The sequence below is a fragment of the Mesoplodon densirostris genome, chromosome 14, assembly GCF_025265405.1.
Source record: "Mesoplodon densirostris isolate mMesDen1 chromosome 14, mMesDen1 primary haplotype, whole genome shotgun sequence".
Classification (NCBI taxonomy): Eukaryota; Metazoa; Chordata; class Mammalia; order Artiodactyla; family Ziphiidae; genus Mesoplodon; species Mesoplodon densirostris.
In genome coordinates, this window is record NC_082674.1 from 46,888,682 (window position 1) to 46,909,801 (window position 21,120).

At 38.0% G+C, this 21,120-nt stretch overlaps 1 protein-coding gene and 1 long non-coding RNA gene across 5 annotated transcripts in view; one reads left to right on the forward strand and one right to left on the reverse strand.

Moving 5' to 3' along the window:
- Positions 1-21,120, forward strand: part of LOC132502180 (uncharacterized) — a 211,579-nt gene that overhangs the window by 176,935 nt on the left and 13,524 nt on the right. The gene's annotated exons all lie outside the window — the stretch shown is intronic.
- EFEMP1 (EGF containing fibulin extracellular matrix protein 1) overlaps positions 1-21,120 on the reverse strand; it is a 69,780-nt gene that overhangs the window by 1,724 nt on the left and 46,936 nt on the right. For all 4 annotated transcript variants that reach the window (XM_060118018.1, XM_060118017.1, XM_060118016.1 and 1 more), the window contains 6 exons: positions 14,892-15,014; positions 10,875-10,994; positions 9,785-9,904; positions 8,643-8,762; positions 4,818-4,941; positions 4,538-4,733 (listed from right to left, as the gene is read on the reverse strand). In XM_060118018.1, the coding sequence (XP_059974001.1) occupies positions 4,538-4,733; positions 4,818-4,941; positions 8,643-8,762; positions 9,785-9,904; positions 10,875-10,994; positions 14,892-15,014 (803 nt within the window). The remainder of the gene's footprint in view (positions 1-4,537; positions 4,734-4,817; positions 4,942-8,642; positions 8,763-9,784; positions 9,905-10,874; positions 10,995-14,891; positions 15,015-21,120) is intronic.

Below are 21,120 nucleotides of genomic sequence, written 5' to 3' on the forward strand. Positions count from 1 at the left end.
GACATTAAACCAAGGAAGAGAACGTATATGTGATAAGACTGGGTCTGTGAGAGGCCAACATTTAAGGAATAGGCAGAAGAGAAGCCATTGAAGGAAGCTGAGAACAAATAGATAATTAAGTGGTAAACAGATGAATGGCAAGCAGTGTCCAATACAGCAGGGGAGGATGAGGGTGACTGGAACTGAAAAATGCCTCTGGATATAGCAGTACGGATGCTGTTGGTGGCTTTTTTCCAGAGCAATTTCAGTAGGGTAGTGGGAATAGAAGACAGAAGAGTAACTAGGAAATAAGAAAATAGAGACTGTGATTACACACTGTGCTTTAAGAACCTTGACTAGGAAGGGAGAAGAGAGAGAGGAGGCAACATCTAGAGGGAAAACAAGTTAAATATGTAGGAGGTATATTAGAGTTTGATAGAACAAGGTTCCAGAGGAAATGGAGTGAAGAATACAGGTGGTGGGTTGGCCTTGATTGATAGAAGTGAAACCTTGTCTTTGGAAAATTCAAAGGAGAAGGTTAGAAGGGGAACACATGGACTTAAGTTTGCAAGGGATGGGATGGGAAGTTCAAGTAATTTATGCCGTTGGTTTCAGTGGTTTCAGAAGAGTAGGAGATGAGGTCACCTACTGAAAATGAAGGGTATAAGAACTTAAAGAGTATGGGGACATTTGCAACCAGTGGCTGAAGAGAAGAAATAAAAGAAAGTAATAGGATTGTTGAGGACACATCTGAAGTTGGAAATTTATAGTATTACCAATCTGTGCTGACAAGCTGGGTGTGAAAATAGATGTGGATTATGTGATTGATCTAGAGTTGTTGGACAGGGAATTGAGGTGTTGGTGACAGAGTAGTTCCAGGGTCCACCAAGAAGTTGATCAAGTGGAAGAAAATGGTGGGTGAGGGGTCAGAGGACTAGCATCACTGTGAGGGTGAAGAGCAGATAGAGTGGGAGTGAGGGCATGAAAAAGAGGAAAGAGAATCAGTCACTGAGGGGGTCACCTGAGACTAAGATGATGATGTGGAACTGTTCTGCATGATAACAAAGTCCAGCATGTAGCCATGGGGTGGTGGCAGAGTGACATGAAGCTGAAGGTCATGGGGGATGAGATGGCCAGAGAACTGTAGGCTGAGGTAATCGATGACTATAATAGTGCCCAGATCTAAGTGATCTCACCTACTTCCTACATACTCTGCCTGAGTGATCTCATCCATAGCCATGGCTTCAATTATCACATATCTGCCAGTGACTTAAAAGTCTATATTATGAATTCCAAGCCCACATATCCAATTCTCTACTCATCTTTACTTGGATGTCTCATGGTGACCAGGACTCAGTATGCCCAAACTGAACTCCTCACCTTCCTCTCTCCACTGGCTCCTCCTTCCTTATCTCAGTAAATGGTACCACCATTTGCTGTTGCTCAAGACAGAAACTTGTAGGTTATCCTTGACGCTTCCTTCTCCTCCACCTCCCCATAGCAAATGGGTTACCAAGCCATGTGTTTCTTCCTTTATCTTCATAAATCTGTCCACTTCTTTTGGACTCACTGCTACCACACTGGTCCCCCATCTTTTGAGCTACTTACTGGTCTCTGCATTTCCATTCTTGCTCTACTCCAATCCAGGCTCTACAGTGCAGCCAGGTATTTTTTTTAACATGAAAATCTGATAGCAACTCCTCTACTTGAAACCCTTAGTATGGTCTGTCAGGCATTGTGTGATCTAGGCCCTGCTCATCTCTCCAGGTCCCTCTCAAACCACTCTGCCTGTAGCACCTGGAGTTCCAGATTAACTTGTCTGCTTTTTATTCCTTCCATTTGCTAGTCTTTTGTTGCTAGTCTTCAGCTTAAATCTACTTCTTCCAGGAAGCTCCCAGACCACTGCTGTCTTGGTTAGGGGTTAACTTGTGGTGTACTCATGAACAATCTGCAGTGCTCAGTTGTACCGTTCAGCATACTTGTGAACACTTGTTCGATGTCTCAACTATAAGCCCCACTGGGGCAGGAATTGGCTTGGTTTTATTCACTGCTATGTCTCTAGAACCTAGCATGGTGCTTGCCTCTTATAGGTAACAGTGATACCTTGAAGATGTTGATTGAATTAATTTATTCATTTAAAAATATTTTTTGAGCACCTGCAATATGCCAGGTACCATTCATTCTATGTGCTGTGCATACCAGAGTGAACAGACAGGTAATGTCTCTGTTTATTGCATTCACACTCTAGTAGGTAGTAGGTGACAGACAAATAAATACTATGCAAGGTGGTGATAAGGGCTGTGAAGAAAAATAAATCTCAGTAAGGAAGGATAGATATTGGTCAGTGTGGGTGGAGGATGGTATTCTACCTTTAATTTCATGTATTACTTCTTTCTAATACGTTCCCTTTTCTAGGGAAGAAGATTGTCTCAGTATTGTCCCAAAAGGAATATAAATAAAATCCTATATCCCACAGATCCTTTCAAGGATAAGGTCCAGCCTCATGTTTCTCAAGCAACATTCTTTGACTGTTGCAGCCCACATTAATTCTTTGATGTCTTGGAGCATGGAGTTAAACACAAATTTGTCCTCTGCTTTTTTCATAGATGTTAACTATGCCACAAAGTAATATTTAAAGCTCTTTGAAGTAAGGAACTGTGTATTACATGCACCTAGCATGAAGCTGAGTATATAATAGGTGCTTAATTAAGGCCTGCTGATGGATTCTTATGATTAAATGCCCTCTCTGCAAGTGGAATTTCAGTGGAAAAATTTTGTAGGATTTGATCCAACTATTTTTTGAATTATGTGATAATAAATAGTCTTGAAATATCTTCCTATTTTAAATGTTATTTTGGTTTCCAATAGTAGTATTTAATTCTGGGATTATCAAAATTGGCAATGTTTTATATCATTCATACAAAAGGATTTTACTTGAGAAAAACACTGTATTTATATCTGAAAATATCAAGTCAATAAGTTCACTGATATGAATCATAAAACTTTAAAAGTGCCACGTTTATTGCAAAAAAAAAAAAAAAACCCATGCAGGTACTTTGCTTAACTCTTTGTTGATTCTGCTAGGAAATTTTATTTTCTTAAATTATGGCTAAGAGTTCAAAATGGAAAATTATTTTTAAAGACGATTTTGAGATGAACCTATTTTACTGCCATGGGTTACAAATAATGTTATTTCTTTGGGTTAAAATTATTAAATTGTTATTATCTGAACTGTGTGAAATTCATTTAGAGTAAACTTCTTACAAATATCTAGTATATCTCAAATTTAAACATCAAATGTTTAAGAAGTTTATTTTTAGTTATTAGAAAAAAGAATAGTAATAGATTGTATTTTGGGTTGGGTTTTTCTCTTCAGAAGTTGGTCATGAGAGATTAATCATTTCTAATTTACTGGCAAAGAAACAGAGTCACATAATTCTGGAGCTGGAAGGGAACTTAATATATCAAAGAACAGGATAAACGAGTAAACATTAAAAATCTGTAAACTTTACCACGAGGATGAATTTCCCAATTTACTTTTCATATTCTCAAAATGAAATATTGACCTTAAAATCTGATTAAAAATGAAGAGTGCCCAAAGGAGTTTTGAGCAAATTGGAACTGGATGAATAACATCCTTAGCGTGAAAGACTTACCGTAACCCTGCAAACTGCTTGGTGGGGTGCCATCATTTTCACATGAAGTGGTGAGCCGTATTTGAAATATGTCGGAATTTTAACCTAAAATGAACTTGCTAAGATTTTGCATGGGGGACTGGAAGGCTGAGGCACTGGAGTCAGGGAGATTTGCTGGGAAGCCCTTGGAGGGATTAGAGAGGTGCTAAGAGCCAGTTTAAAGGAAGAGAAGCAGAGACACAAGGAAACATAGATAACCCAGGGGACACTGTGGAGAGAGAAATGGCAGAATTCAGAGAAAGATTTCATATAGGCAATGAAAGAAAGGGAAAACATAAACGTGACCTCACATTGCCTGCCTGGAAATTTGCAAGAATGGTACAACTATCTGTTGTACACATGGTGCGGGGGGTGGGGAGTTGGGGTCACTTCTCAGATACTTCTGGGTGTTAGTTTTGGTGCAGATGTAAATAATCTTGCGAATGTAACAATAAGGAATTCAGCGTTTTTGAAAAGCTCTCCAGGAATTATTTTTTCTATGTACAACTAAATAGCTATCACTGATTTGTGGTATCTGTTTGAGGTGTGTGTGTGTGTGTGTGTGTGTGTGTGTGTGTAGGCTTGTGTTTTGGTGGTCACACACAACTCTGCTAGAGTGTGCAACTTTTATCTGAATGACTTTAGAGAAGCTACTTCATCTCCCTGAGTCTTACTTTTCTTTTCTGTAAAATATGGAGATAAATATTAATCTGACCAAGTATTACCAAGAGGATTGAATGAGATAATGCACACTGGAAGGACTTACAATGCCTGCACATAAAAACTCTTTAAATGTTAGCTTTCTTTCTATGTGAATTACTACCAAACAACAACAACAAACTTGGAACTTTCTCAAAAGCTAAGGCTGCCCTCAGGATACTTACTCTTAGGTAGAACTCTCTATTTTCATTTCCAGATTTAATCCGAAAAGTATTGATAGTGTTGGGATAAATGGTTGTGGCCTGTATCTGGAAGATGTCAGATGGCACAGACCTATCAGATCGGATGCTCATGTATTTGTGGACTATGGATTGGGGAAGTTCTCGGCACAGTGCATTTGAGACTGGGCAAACACATCGGCTGCAGAGACAAACAAAAGTATTCATCAGTTAGTCTTGGTAAAACCAGAAGATTCTCAGTTTCAAAAGTTCTGATTTTTCTTACTTCTCTGATGTTAGAACGTAAGGATCTTGACAAGGATTTCGTGGGTAACAACGGAAGCCGCCATGATAATTCCAACACATTTCATCTTCCCGACATTCATTTGTGGTCTCACACTCATTTATATCTGTAGAGATGTAGAGTCGAAGAGTTTACTGATATAAGTAAATTGCATAAGTGGCAGATTCTAGTTTGCCACTGGAAGGAGGTGTATAAGAATCTGGACTGTGTTTAATTTGCTTTTAGACACAAGACTTGGTGGGACCTGGGTTCATTGCATTAATTCATGACAGATGTAGTGGAGCCATTCTCTACAGATTAATATGTGTCATTTCATGGTATTTTATCAAGCACCTATTGTTCATCTGTTGAATTCAAAGCCAAATGCTTGCCATTGACTTTGCTTAAATAAAAATGAAAGACACTATTTCTTGCTCTCTGGGGAATTAAGGAAAGCTGAAAGAAAGAGGAGGCCTCTTACCTTGGCCTTGAAAAGGGTGGTGGTTAGATGGGATTTTCAGATTGCAGTGGGGAGGGCCTTCCAGGCTGAGAAAGCAGCAAACAAAAACTATGGAGATGGAAGTTTATTGTCAGGCTCAGAAGCTTGGGAGAGAGGGAAAGGCTGGAATGTGGTTGCAGTAAGCTGTAGCATGCTGCTGGATAGTTAATGTTCTGGGAGTGGATTACACTGTCCATAGGAAGCTGTTCACAGCAAAAGAAGTGAAGCTATGAAGTGTCCTACCATGTAGAGCATGGCTATTTAAAGACCATGGGGAAGAAGGGAACTTAAGGAAGGGACTGTCAGTGTCAGCCGTGAGAGGCAACCCAGGAAAAGGCAGTGCAAGGAGGTCAGAGCTAGAGAGGGTCCCAGGAAGGAGGGTTGTGGGAAGGCCAGGATGGACAAAGACTGAATTTAGATTTGGGAATTAGGAGTTCCCAGATGACATCTGAGAGAAGAGTTTACAATGCTAGAGAACCATTACATTTACGACAATGAAAATTATATTAATATCCACATCCCTATGTATGTTTGTCTCCCTTTACATTTGAATAGTGATTAGATTTTATCCAATATAAGCCTTTTCTGAATCATCCCTTCCTCACAATCAGATATTTTCATTCATTAATTTACAGGTAGTCATGGCCTAGTTGCTGGGATATGATCTCTTTCTTCTCTCTGAATTCTTATATCTCATTTTCCTCTTTTGGGGCCTTTATTGCTTTTTGCTTTGCATTATTGAAATCTGCATGTTTGTCTTAATCCTTCTATTAGCTTGTAAGCTCCTGGAGGGCAAAGGCTATTGTACACATCTTTCTATCCCTTTATCACCTAGCATGAGTGCACTGGGGGCACCTGGATTTTAAGAAATATTAAATTGAACCAAGTTGCTCTTCACACAAACCATATGGAGATGGTGAGAAATATATTATCTCTATTTGGCATGAAGGGAAAACAAATAAGGGTTAAGTGGCTGACCCAAGTTCAGTTAGTGACAGGCATCTCTCCACTGCAAGGTATTGCATCCTCTAAATGAGAATAATTCCATTCCTTGTCTTTGGAGAAAAAATTTTCTTTTAGCTTCCAAACTGGCAAAAGCTATCTGGAACCCAAGAGGAGACTGGAAAAGCTATGCAGTTTCCAAGAGTCAGTTACAAAAAGTATCTTCTTTTGGACTGGCTATGGCTAAAGAAAGAACTTAGATTCCTCAGAAGAAATCACAACTGACTTGTCCTTTCAATATTTTTCACTTTTTTGAAAAATAAAGATGCTGTTTAGCTACAGGGAAAGTGAAGACTTGTTTGTTATATGGAGTTCAACAGCAGCAAAAGGAAACTTTATGTGATAATTGTATTTATTACTTCCAGTAATTTAGAGCCTAGCTTAATCAACTCCTTAATCATTTTGGAAGGTTTTTCAAAAATGATTAATAGTATTAAAATATTTGATGAATGTGTGTCTGTGTATCTGTGTATTCTCTCTCTGTTTCTCTCCTTCCCCGCTGTCCCTCTCCCCTCCCCACAACCTGCCACCACACATGCACACACAGAGTTTTAATTTTTGCAAGACTGTGGAAATGAGAACAGTTATTCCATCCCCACAATAAACCTTTTGGGGGAAGGTAAGAATCCAGACTCTTTTGGTTTTACTTTAACCTGTGGACAGGGTTGGGAAGGAATGGTTTCAGTGGGGGAAACCGATTGTTTTGTACCCTAAAAGAATGGTAAGTCTCTTTCACAAAAAATGTTTTAGTTTAACCAAACATTCTTCAATATATAACACTAAGGAATCTCCTATTTGCAATTCCACTGCATTTTCACCTTTCGTTATAACAGATATAAATAGAGTAGGCTGGTAAGATTCCACTGAGTGTTAACTTGTTTCTGTCTTTTGCTGGGTGTCAAATCCATTTATGATCAGAAACACATAGACATTTGTTTCAGGACTCCAGGGAAATTGGTTAAGGAATCCCACTGGCTAACATTTTCCCGCATGTAATATTCATGTTAAAAGTCTCAATTAGGGTTCAGAAAGTAAAACCATTGGAATGCAATGTTTCTCCACAATTAACATTACAGAGTCTCTAGTAACGTGGAAAGGGGTAGAAAGATGTTTATTGTGCAATGAACTACATTCTGATTATGCTCATATTTAGTGGTTGGATTCTAGTTGAATGATCACATGCATACTATAAAATCTCAGGTCATGGATGTTCCTGTGAATTAACCTTTCCCTGTAAAATCATGATATAGACTGAGAATCCTGAGTGTCTCCTTTCCTTGATCTTTTCCTTTCTTAATATTTTACTGCCCTTCTTCTAGAGAAGATTTGCTACTAGTCATTTATATTGCTGGGTAAATTTCATAAAAACATATTGAACTTTACAGGTTTTATAGTTTATAAATAATTTTTCTGTATGTTATTCCATTTCATTCCCTCAACTCCCTTTTCCAAATGAGAAAGTTGAGGCTCAGAGAAGTTTGATAATTTGTTCAAATTATATAGATAGAATGCCATACAGCTAGGTCTCAAACAGATTTTGTGTCTTCAAGTTCAGTCAGTTTTTTTTTTCACTCTCTCACTGCTTTATGTAAACCTGTGTTTGTACCAATTTTTCCAGGATTATCTAGTTTTAGTTTTAACTGAATAGTCTTTTGCCTGTTAAAGAAATTTTAAGCTACATGCAGGAGGTAGGGAGGAGAGGGTGCACATTTTCAAATCTTTCAAAGAGACTCTGAAATCATACCATGTAGAGAGCCACTTCTTCCACCTACATGTAGCTGTGACAATCACCTGAACATTTATTTTAGAACTGGACCTGAAGACATTAGCTATTTTTGGATTAATAGTTTTTTTTACTGAAGTATTCAAGCACTTTTTAATACACATGAAGCTGATTTTCTCAACACTTAAATTACTATCCAATTTATAATCCTGGTGTTTTAGAGAATTCAGATCAGTTTGAGGTGCACCTAACCACACATTAAGCTTATGCTCTACACCGAAACTCATGGTGAAATATTTTAATAATTGAATCTTTTCTGGTGGATGATTAGAGGATGTATATCATAGGGATTATGTAGGCTATATAGAAGGCATACCAATATTTTCTTAAAATTATTTATTTTAAGAAAGAAAACTGATTACTTTACATTTCAAAGAGAGTTAACACTGAATATCCTCTTTATGAGATGTGCATGTCTCATGATCAACAGGGGAAAAAAAAGAGCTCAAATTGTAAAAAATGAAAGTCTGGGATAGAGAATCCTACAACTTCCTCCCTGCTTTTCCTGGTTAAAACTTAACAGATATGAAAACAATAAACTTACCCTGACATGTTCTACTTCTCACCACTTGATATCCCTGGGGGCACATACAAGAGAATTTCCCAGGCTCATTGACACATTGATATTGACACAGGTAGCTCGAGGTTCTGCATTCATCAATGTCTGTTGAACCAGACAAGAGCAATAAGACAGAGTGGAAAACTTACATGTCACTATTTTGGTAATTTTTTTTAACACTGCATACTCTGAAACAGAAATACAATACTTTATAAGAAGCTCAAGTGCAAATTCTAACAATATCAGCTCATTTCCCATACAGCTTCACAGCACAGAGAATTTTTCTTACCATCATTTTTACTCACTTATTGCTGACAGTTTGGCGAATCCTGGAACTAACCATACTAGCTGAACAGACTGAATGAATTGGCTTGTGTTTGATGATCTTCATGTTGTGCTTGGCAGACCCACCCAGTGATGCAGATTCATATTTGCCTTCTCAGAAATTGGGTGGCTCTGCTCCCAAGTTCATCTGAGTTTTGAACTCCAAGTTCCATCCCTGTGCTAGCTTCTAGAGGTGATGCCCTGGCAGAATGCTTTGCATTTGTCAATGGTGCTGTCCCAAGAAAAGGTGGGAGCGTTTGTGAGGAAGTCGGGAGCATGAAGTGTCAATGGCATCTCCCTCAGGATGTCTTACGCCTTTTGAATTACACAGTGGCAGGCATGACTAGGGGCCAGGTCTCCTGGTTCCTCTTCTAATATTCTTGACATGCAATCAGCCATTTTTGAACTTAAACATGCATGCCAGTCACCTGGAGTTCTCATTAGATGCAGAATCTGACTCAGTAGGTCTGGGCTGGGGCCTGAGATTCTACAATTCTCACAGGCTCCCAGGAGATGCCACTGCTGTTAGCCATTGCATCACACTTGAGAAACAAGACACTAGAGCACCCTTGCTAATTATCAGACCCAGCCTACATCTAATATTTCAATTATTTTGTTTCTTCTCCTTTCTTTTGAAAACATACTAAAAAGTCAATGTTATAATTGAACTAAATTAACTGGATTTTAGAACAGAATTTCCATGGATAAAAATTTGCTTTCATAAACAGGTACATACTTGGATTAAAGCAACAGCAATCACAGGAAGTGGACCATGATTACTAATTACTTGGACAATATTTTACCTTCACAGTTGAGCCTGTCACTGCTTAGCTCATATCCTTGATTGCACTGACAGATGAATGAACCAAGAATGTTGTAGCATTGCTGAGCACATTGATTGCTGGCATCACATTCATTTATGTCTGAAAGGCAAGGTTATACGCATTTATATATCTATGTCTTTAAGCATAGCCTTGCTCTTTTGTACCTATGTCATCCGATGATAAGTGAGTAATTCCCTAGCTGGATTCTTTGCTCTGCAGAAGCTCACTGGAGAACATCCATTCAGGTTTCATATTTGTTGGAACAACTTCAAACATCTGTCATATACTTCTTTTAAAAATACCAGAATATTTTTTTTTCTGGGAATGACAGTTAGTTTGGTGTTTGATGAATCTTTCCAAAAGAATTTAATGATTCTAATAAATATACATTCCAGTATCTATTTTCTTGTATTGTTGTTCAGATGCAAAATGCCAAGTCTATAAATAATTGATATAAGACACATACTAATACGGTCTCTCAGCATGCTGTAGTGAAGATTTATCTGTGCTATTTAGTACTTTTTAAATGGGTCCTGTTAAATTCCATTACAATTATAACATAAGCCTTTGAGACCCATACAGAGTTTTGCAATGCTCTAAGGCACTGAAAATATTGTGAAAAGGCATTTTTCCTGCACTAGATTCTTTCCATGTCATGCCAATCTTAAAATTGTGTGCCGTGACATTGCATTCTGAAAGGGCAGAAGAAGCATGTAAAAATCAGATGCACTTTCAGCAGAAAGTTTATGTATTTGAACTTGCAGTAACCCCTTTGGCACCTTCAGCGTTTATATCACACACTCTTGACTAATTGGTGTGTGTATATCAATTGATCTGTAGTTAAATTTTTTTTGATACACTCACAGAAGAGAACTAAAACCAAGGTTAAAATTTTTTTCCATTCACATCTTGATGTGTTTTAAAAAACCAGATTGGTTACTGTCTTTTCAGCTTTATGCAGGGAAGTTGATGGAAACCAGTTCACTCAAGAACATAGAAAACTGGAAATACTGCAGTGTGGCTTGGAAAGACAGAAATCAGTCAGGATGACTGTTTCCAGAAGTCTTACCTACGCAGGTATAGTTGTTTGCTGCCAGCTGAAACCCAGGACTGCACTGGCAATAAAATGATCCTGGCGTGTTCACGCATCTTTGGTGGCAATATGGAGGGATGGTACATTCGTCTATATCTAGGTTATCAATCATACACAAAGAGAACCAAATTATTGACTATCCAAATTACTATTATTGAGCTGTTTAGTCTCAATTTCTCAGCAGAGCATTATATGGAAAACCTATCTAGAGACATCCTTTTAAAAGTAATTATTTTTCTTTTTTAAAAATTAGGGTATCTGTGCTTTAAATACACTTTGGTCTGCCCTCTGCAGTTAAATGAGATGTTAAGAACAAAGACTTCATAAACCTGGTTGGGTTGGTTGAGATTTAAAGAGGGAAAAGTAATTAAAACTATTTCACATATAAGTGAGAATGTCAGGCTGGGACTCTAAAAGCTTATTTATAATGATAGATGTAGAAAAGAACTATGGAAGAATTGAGTGATGTAGCGTAAAACTAATAAAAGGAGGTACGTGCTGTTGCTCAGCTGGTGACCTTGGCGAAGTCACTTAAATGTTCAGTATCTAGGTTTTTTCTTCTGTAAAATGTGGATAGTAATGCTGCGTGTGTATCTTATGAAGTTTCCGTGAGAATCAAGTGAAAGAACGCTATGGAAGGAATGGGACACTAAACAAGTTACTTCTTGAGAGTGCCCCTCTGACACATTGATGATGTGTTCCAGCCTGTGTCCTTCTCATATAAATATTTCCAACTATAAAATGCTCAATTGAGAACTTGCAAAGTAGGATTAATATTTTAGAAGCATAATAGAATTCCATTAATTGATGATTCTACACTTTGTGACAACTCCAATATGGCATGTGTAATTTAAAATAACAATTATGCACAATCACTGTAATACTATGGAGTGACTATCTCATGGAAAAAATGAAACAAAACAAAACTTTATGCTGAACCCTTCCAGTACTTTAATAACTAAAAGTGTGGAAGGCAGTGTGCTCAAGTGGCTGCAAGGTAATCTGAGTTTGAATCTTCATTCTGGCATTTACTAGCTTGGTCTTAACCTCTCAGAGCTTCCATTTCCTCTTCGGTGAGTAATAATCAGCAATGTGGCAGGATTGTTGGGAGGCTTACATGAGATGGTTTAGGTGAACTTCCTTGCACAAAATGGGCAAAAAGAAGGGGGGGGGGAGCTATTATGAATAAGCTGCAAAATATATTTGATTTAACTTGAATATTGAAGTGAACAGTAATGATGTTCACATGGCTTCCCTCCTAATTTATTTAGGTGTCTGATCAAATTGTCACCTCAGGGAGGCCATCTCTGTCCATCCATATAAAATAACTTCTTCTTCCCCATCTAACCCCTTATCCTGCTTTATATTTATTTGTAGCCAGTGACACTCCTTGACATTGTATTATGTGTTTATTTGCTTCTTGTCTGTGTCCCTCCCTATAATGCAAGGCAAATTTCCTCCTCTTGAGGTAGAGGTAAAGTATTTTTTGTCTGTTCACTGTTGTGTGCTTAATACCTGGAACAGGGTCTGGCATAGTAGGTGCTCAATAAACATTAGCTGAATGAATGGAAAGTTCATACTAATTAAAAGTAATTTTAGCATGGTTCTTCCTAGTACCTAGTGTTACGGCCAGGTGCCAATATCAACAGCTAAATTATGTAAGTGGTACTTTCTAATAGTTCCATGGGCTGCGATTCTGTAAAATCTGTTTGTTTACTACAATGGCCCAATACCTAGAACTTGGAGCACAGTCATCCCTTACTAAATATTTGATGAATAAATAATGCATGTCTTCTCAACCAGTAAACATTCATTGAACCATTGTTATTTGCTATCATTGTGTTTGGTAATGTAGGTTTATAACAATGATAATCATATATATATTCTACCCCTGTCTTGTATGGAAAACAGGCATGAAAACAAATTAATGCATGGAATTATAAGATCAAAATAGAAAAGTGTACAAGGGAGAGAGGGAGCACCATTCTACTCAAAGTGTGATCTGCTGACCACTACTGGTCCACGGACCATTTGGACCAGTCTGCAATGAATAAGTACAGAAATTGGGAGCAAGTGTTTAGGAATAACAATTTGATGTTACTGCAACATTCTTACTGTACTCTACATAAGTATTGATCTATAACAGGTTGGAAATTTACAAAGGATCCATCAGAGTTTGAGAATTACTGGCATAGAGGAGGGAGTGACTAATTATATTTGGGTATATCATGGAAGACCTCCCAGAGGAAGTTACCTTGAGCTAGAATTTGAGAGTTGAACAGGAGTTTGTTAGGACTGCATGTCTCTGGTAGAGGCACCAAAGTGTGACACTGTGTGATGTATTGGGGAACTATAACTAGTGGGACAAAGCTGGAGTGTAATTATTTTGGCAGGAGAGGGGTGTTGATACAATAGAGCTGGGCAAGGGCTAGAGAGAGGAAGACCTTATATGCTCTGTTGAGGAATGTAGTGTTGGTTCTATGGGTGAGGGGAACAGTGAGGAAGCCACATGATTAGACCTGAATTTTTTTTTTTTTAATTCTTGGCGGCACCACGTGGCATGTGGGATCTTATTTCCCCTACTAGGGATGACCAGGGATGAACCTGCACCCCCTGCAGTGGAAGCATGGAGTCTTAACCACTGGACCACCAGGGAAGTCCTAGATCTGAATTTAAGGACATCTCCTGCCATACCATAAAGGGCTCTAACCATAAGTTCCATTCGCTTTGATTCTTCCCATAGTAGGCTGGGTTTTTTCTTTTTGTATACTTTTTACACCCTCAATTGTTTATTTTCCTGACTAATACAGTGGGCAAAACTTTGGTGCCTGTGGAGTTTTCCACACAATTTTCTCTTAAGTCGCAGCTTCAGTCAGTGCAAGCCCTGGTCCTTCCTCAGAGGCTGGGCACTAGCCCCAGCACCTATGCACAACCCCATGGCAGGAAGAACAGGGCCAGGTCCCATGAGGAGCTCAGTGTTGACATCCTGACACCAAAAGCTCACATTCTCAGGTGAAAATTGATGCTGGGTTGCCTGTCCCCACATCATTATCCTCTGTTCCTAAGAGAAAATAAGGACTCTTCACTGATCTTATGGTAAGAGGTGGTATGTAAATCAGTGGACAGAGGGAGTCAATTACAGAGTTTCATCCTAGTGCTGGGCCTCAAGATTGAGCCCAGAACACTTTAGTTTACTTCTCATTTGCCAGTTGGCCTCCCCATATCATGTTCTTCCTGTCATTCAAGAAGCATGCATTGAGCACCTACTTGGCGGGCACTCTTCAGGGACTGGGGAGACAACAATGACACACACCAGGCCTGGCCCCTGTCCTCAGAGAGCTCAAGTAGAACTCTCAAGGAGGGCACATGTGTTGCATCCCTAGCACTGCACCCACTTGCCACGTAAAGAATGTTTAGTTCAAGTCTGTTAACTCATTACATAATGATGGCACACAGCCATACAACCCAGAACCAGGAGCCATTCTAAGCACTCCTGCACATGAGCTCCTCAGATAGAGGCGGGTGTTATCTCCATAGTACAAAGGAAAAGAGTGAGACACAGAGTATTTAAGTAACTTGCCCAAGGTCTCAAAGTGAGTTAGGGGTAGAGCTGGGATTTGAACCTCACCATTTGCCCCATAAGCTATGCTATGCTACAACCAGTGAATGAAGCCCATAGCACCAGTGTTTTAATGCTAGGGTACCAAATAACTAATTTTAAATGATTTTCCCGGTTGCTTTTGTGGTCTCATTCACACCCCAAATTTCTGCTTTTGCTTAGTCTAACATGTAGCCAACACTTTGATACCCAGAATATGCTCAACCTTTAAGGCTAGTTTTTTTCTTGTAAACGTGGAAAATGGATTGGTAGTCAATGAAAAAATAAGCACTATCATTCTCCAAATAAAGATGAGTACTTTGTTTTAAAGGACTGAGGTTTAAACAGTTAAGATGCTCCAGACAGGACTTGGCTTAGTGCACTGTTGTACTTACCTACACACTGCTCTCCTCGCTTCTGATACCCAGGAGGGCACTGACAGGTGAAGGAACCTCGTAAATTGATGCACACTTGGTCGGCTCTACAGTTGTGCGTCCCTGCAGTGCACTCATCTATGTCTGTTAAAGACACGCAGCACAAAAATAGTTTGAGTCTCTTGTGAAAATGTTGATAGTTCCTCCATTTTGCCATCATACTTTTCTTAAAAAAACCAAGTTTTTACTCTGTAATACTGTTATATTGGAAATGCTTAAAATGACACATTATTTCAAGTGTTCAAAAAGTAATTTCATAGATGTCACTGTGTACCACTTAGATTTAACAAATGCTAACATTCTGCCATGCGGGCCTCAGCTCACTTTGTTTTGTTAAGAAATGAAACACTGGAGATGTACCTAAAGCCTTACTCCATCCTCATTCCTTTACCCACCCACCTATTACCATCCTGGTAGGTGTGAATCCTTCCCTGAGATTTTTTATACTTTTATTATACAGTTATGCACCCATTACAGTATACAGTATTGTTTTGTGTGTTTTAAAATGTAAATAAATTGTGTGATACTTGCTTTTCCACCCAATATATGACATTTGAAATAATTTCTAGTAACTAATCTCTAAAAATCTGCCCAATAACTAGGTAAAAATCAAACTTTAATATTATGCATTCCCTGTTGCTGTTGGTTTTTTTTTTTTTGGTAAACTTTAGCACAACATAAACGTATAAACTTTTCATTGCAAATTTCAAAATAAAAAGAATTCAATTTAATCACATTCCTCTAGGAGAGATAGGCTGGTGTAGTTTAAAATACACATTTTCCCAAAACATTTCACTTCTTGGAACAGTTTACTAAATGTACCTTAAGGAGTAGGTAGATTATAGCTCCAGAAAAGTAAAAAATATTCAGTCATAATATGAACTTGTTATAACAAATTTCTTTGAGATCAAAATATGATGGGCACTTGTGTGTGTCTCTCATATTACAGTAATTTATAAGTGAAATATAATTTTGCCTTATCCACATCACCTTTTCATTCATTCAAATCTCTCATATTATGAGGTTAAATAGCACAGATGAAAGGATTATAAAATTTTGGCATTCTTCAACAACTGAAGATTCTAAGCTTCATTAAAAAATATCTAAAATTTGTAATTCCTAGATGACAAATTTTGCATAAAAACTGAGAAAGGTTTAGGGGTGTTTAGATCATCACTGTGGCAGACCCATGGTGGTGCTTTGGAAGAAATAATGGGGCAAAAATCAGTACCAAAAATGAATCATCGGTAATTAGAATTTATTCCTTAAATCCTGCCTTCCCTTTAAGAAGCTCAGAGAGTAGCCCCTGGTGTGTTCCCTTTCATCTTTCTTTATTTTCAAACATAACTGCTGCACTGTGCACATAAATGCACATTATTACACCCAGTAATATTACACCCAGTGTAATAATGTAGGAAGCTCAGGTTATAAGAGAGTTGTCCTCAGATATCGGCTTTAGTTAGCTAGGTGTGGAAATGATAAGAGAGATTCTCTCCAAAAGAAGGAGGGAAGGGAGATAAAGAATACTCGAGGGATGTATGGCTGTTTATTGGATAATAACCTATAAAAGCATCTACTTACATAATTCTTATTATCTGGTTTTAAAGTTTTGGTGAATTTTTTCTTATTTTTTATTTTTGTTTTGAATTTTTTATTATTATTACTATTATTTTCAAATCGGTGATTACAACTCTGTCCTTTTCAGGCACTATGCAGAGGTACAGCAATCTTGCTTTGAAATTATCTGCTCTTTTTGTGTCTTTTATTATTTTCTCATATGCACTTGATGAAAACATGTCTACTGGGGTTTCTTCAGAGCTTTATGACCCGCTAATGCAGAAATGACAGCAGAGTTCATATTGTTTTATGTCAAGAACATTTGCCAGCATTTGTAGTGATAATAGCACTGAGAGATACGGCAATGTGAGATTCAGATGTGGCAAGTTTCCTCGGTACATGCTGGCAGAAGATCAAGGGCTCAGGCTGGCTGCTACATTTTCTAAAGGAGGCTTCACCAGTGACTGTGGCTTTTCTTTCTGAGACATCCCTCTGCAAACTGCCTCCACCCCATCGCATTCCTGATGTGATTTCCTTCCTTTTTTTTTTTTTTTTTTTTTTGTCGTTTAGTTCTCTCTTTGATTAATAGGCTAACATTTCCAGTGGAATTAATATATCATTAAATAGATTTCAAACATAAAAGCCATGCTCCCTGGACCTATTCCTTTTTAAGAACCAGGTCTGTTTACCTTCTAAGAAGGATTATTTAATAAAACTATTAGGTGAGTTAAAGTAATTTAATAAAAAAAACAAAAAACAAAATAAAATACGACTGTCTCTACTGCTACTATATTCTTTTCCTTTCTCTATCAATAACAAACAAAACTGCATCAGGACTCACCTCACCTAGGATTGACTGGTGGTATTTTATTTTATTTATTTATTTTATAGAATAAGCTTTATTTACAAAAGATTATTTTATTTATTGGCTGCATTGGGTCTTAGTTGTGGCACACAGGATCTTTTGTTGTGGTGCTCGGGCTTCTCTCTAGTTGCGGTGTATGGGTTTTCTCTTCTCTAGCTGTGGCACGCAGGCTCCAGGGTGCATGGGCTCTGCAGGTTGCGGCACATGGCCTCTCTAGTTGAGGTGCGTGAACTCAATAGTTGTGGCACGCGGGCTTAGTTGCCCTGCGGCATGTGAGATCTTAGCTCCCCGACCAGGGATCGAACCCGTGTCCCCTGCGTTGGAAGGTGGATTCTTTACCACTGGAGCACCAGGGAAGTCCCTGACTGGTAGTATTTTAAATACACTTTCTACTTACTTGGATGCACTTTTAGTTTTAATTCTTTCAGATGGGAAACCTCCCTGAAATTCAATAAAACACAGTTGCATGAAATCCCCTTCAAGAAATTATTCCAAAGGAGTTGAATGGATGCTTCATCTTATACCTTGAGCTGGATCTGCTTGTAAACGAACAGACTACATTTTCATTTATGGCTTTTCCGATTCGAGTTTAGAATATTTATCCTCTTTGCTCTTAGCAGGTTATCTAATCCTGAAGGATGTGTAGATAGACTGGATTTCCTTGAACTATCTTCAATTATACCATCAATTTATTGGTTTATTTAAATAACATGGTTTTATTAATTTGAAAGTTATACTTTGAGATCCTATTATTGTTTATTCACACATCTATACAAAATCATGTAAGAACTGTTTTACATTGTTAAACTCTTTTGTGCTTATCTTTTCTACTTTTATGCATTTCTATGTCTTAAATATCATGTGGTAAGAAAATCACTAAAATATACTACTATGTTAGAAACTCAAAGCAGAATATCCATCTCTGTGCAGATGCACCAGAAGACCTGGCTCTCCCAGGTATGTTTATGAAAGCCCTCTGTGGTGGGAATACCTGTATTAGCAAAAGCAATTCTTTATTCATAATGGAAACTACTCACATCAGCTATGGTTTTCCTGATAATCTAGGAAACAGTACTCTAGGGAGAGGAGTTTTTGTTTTGTTTTTAAACTATCTGTAAGTTATCCTTGACAGTTAAGCTCACTAGGTTCTTTAGGTAGACAGTTAACACATTCCCTGGGCCCTGAACCCAAGCTCTTTGAGGACAGGGTCTATGTATTACTTTTTTCTGTATTCCCAGCACCTTGCAGAGTACAAGAAACAGGGTGGGTTTTCAAAACATATTTGTTCAGTAAATGGATGAATGAATCAAGATTGTTTGCTAAGAACTGATGCCTAGAGTTTAAAGAAAGTAGGATCAGTGTTTTATCTCATGAAACTAAACATTTACAAGGCTGAGTAACAGGCAAGACGTAAGAAACAGCAAGATGTCAGTAGATGGAAATGGCTGTAAAGCAGTGGAGTGAAGAAGTGCAAAGCTAGGAAGATGGCAGCATTAGAGGTGGAAGGCTGGCCTGAGGAGGTGAATTTTGAGCTGCATTTTGAAGAAGGTAAGGTATATGGATTGGCAGAAATAGGAGGCTATTTCTAGGCAGAAGGGAGATCACATTAGAAAACACTGATAAGACAAAAGCAGTTTGCGTGAGAAGAATGGCAGACAGCTGGAATCAGCACGGCTGGAGGTGCTGTGTATGAGGAGTCTGGTGCAGTGCCTGGTTGAAGGTGCTCATAACATGGTAGCTCAAGTCATGAGCAAAATTCAAGGCCTTAAAGGTGCGATTAGAGTTTGGATTGCACACCACAGGAAGCAGCTCTGAACTATGTAGACATAGCCTAATGGAAACATTACCAAAGTACAAAATAATAGAATGTGCTTCCTAAAATATCACAACACGTAAATCAACTCACATTTCATCATTCTAATGCATTAAGAATAGCTAATGGCAATATTTGGTGATTTCCTCATTTTTCAAAAATGTGCCCACACTCTCCCTTCTAGTGATTTATACTATTGTAGGTCCCTCTCTTGCTGACTTTGGCATCCTCATTGCGTTAAATAATCCAGCTTGATCTTCGCTCAGCTCTCAGTGCTAGCCCCTTTATCACAATGATCTCCAGTCTATGGAACTGCATGTTTGGTTTTCTCTCAAAGTTAATGGAGGCAACTGTGTCCACATCTCTGTCGTGTCCATTAAGTCCCTGCTTAGGCCCACATTCTCTATGTTTTTGGCTCCTGCCCTTCCGTCTGACTCATATTTCCCAAACCCCTGACTCATGTTGCTTTCTCTCTCTTATGCAACATTTTAATCTCTGCAATGTTCTTTCCATAATTTGATAATTTACCACGACATGGAGTCACTCCACTGTGTTTTCCTGGGCAAAGACTTTGTGTACCTTAAATGCTTTAGATTACCACTTAAACTTTTCTCATTTGTGCTGCTTTACATTTAGGGAATAATTCAGAACTACTTTGGAATAAGCCACCATTGACCAGATGGTGTGTTTGATGATAATGCACTGAAATAGGAATATTATTCCTGAAATAGGAATAATAAAAATAAAAATAATTATTTTTATTCTGTCACTGCCTCTGTGATCTAGGGCCATGGCATCAATTCTTTTTCTCTCTGATTCTCCATCTGTAAAATAGACTGTCTATCCTTAATGATAATGCACAGATTTAAAAAAGTTCAGAATTCTCAAAATAAATCTTTTTGTTTCCAGACCGTAAATTCTTAGAGTAAAATAACCATATCTTGACTAGATCTGAGTGGGACACTGTGCATTCTTCGTAAATATTATTTGATGGTAAAGAAAAGGTAGTGGTTAAGTTCAAGTTGCTGCTATTTCTTGATCTGTGTGGATCTAAAATGTTATTTTATGTTTTCCCCAACCATACTAATTTAATCTCATAAATGGAGTAAAATGGGAAAAAAAAGGTCAAGATTCATATTTGCTATAAGGATGAGCTACTTTACTCCTGGCTGCTTTCTTTCTTTTTTTTTTTCTTCCTCTCTCTCTCTTCCTTCCTTTCTTCCTCCCTCCCTCCCTCTTTCTTTCCTCTTTCCTTCCTTTCTTTCCTTTCCTTCCTTCCTTCCCTCCCTCCCTTCTTCCTTCCTGCCTGCCTGCCTGCCTTCCTTCTTTCCCTCTCTCTCTTCCTTTCTTCCTTTCTCTAGTGACCGAACAATAAATTAGTTCCCAGCAAAGTACTCTTTCTACTTCATCTATGAAACTTTTTGAATAAAAGGAACTCATTGGGTGAAGATCTTACAGTTATTTTGGATATTAATCTTATTTTTCAGTATAATCCTGGAAGGTAGCAACTATTTCAACAAGTGCTGAGGCATTGCTATTTTATTGCTGCCTCATCCATTAATGACTATTAATAATGATAACCTGAGAAATCAAGACATTAAATTACGGTGATTGACATCTGATTAAGGAGAAGGTGTGTAATATTTTATATAACTTCACATACAAATTTGTTAAAATTCTAAAATTAACTGGCATAAAAATAGGTAAATATTTAACAGTATTTAAACATCTATTATTTGATTAGGAAATTAGATCTACAGGCCTCTGATTTAATCCTAGTTACAGCCCTGTGGAATAATGGTTTCATTATCCACAATTTTTGGATGAGGCAGGAGTTGCCACTGAAATGTAGGTTGATGAGTGACCTGCCCAAGGTCACACAGAGCAGAGATTCAAACTTAAGATTTCTATTTTGCTTCTGCAATTTAGGTTTCCAGAAAGGCTTATTTCTTAAG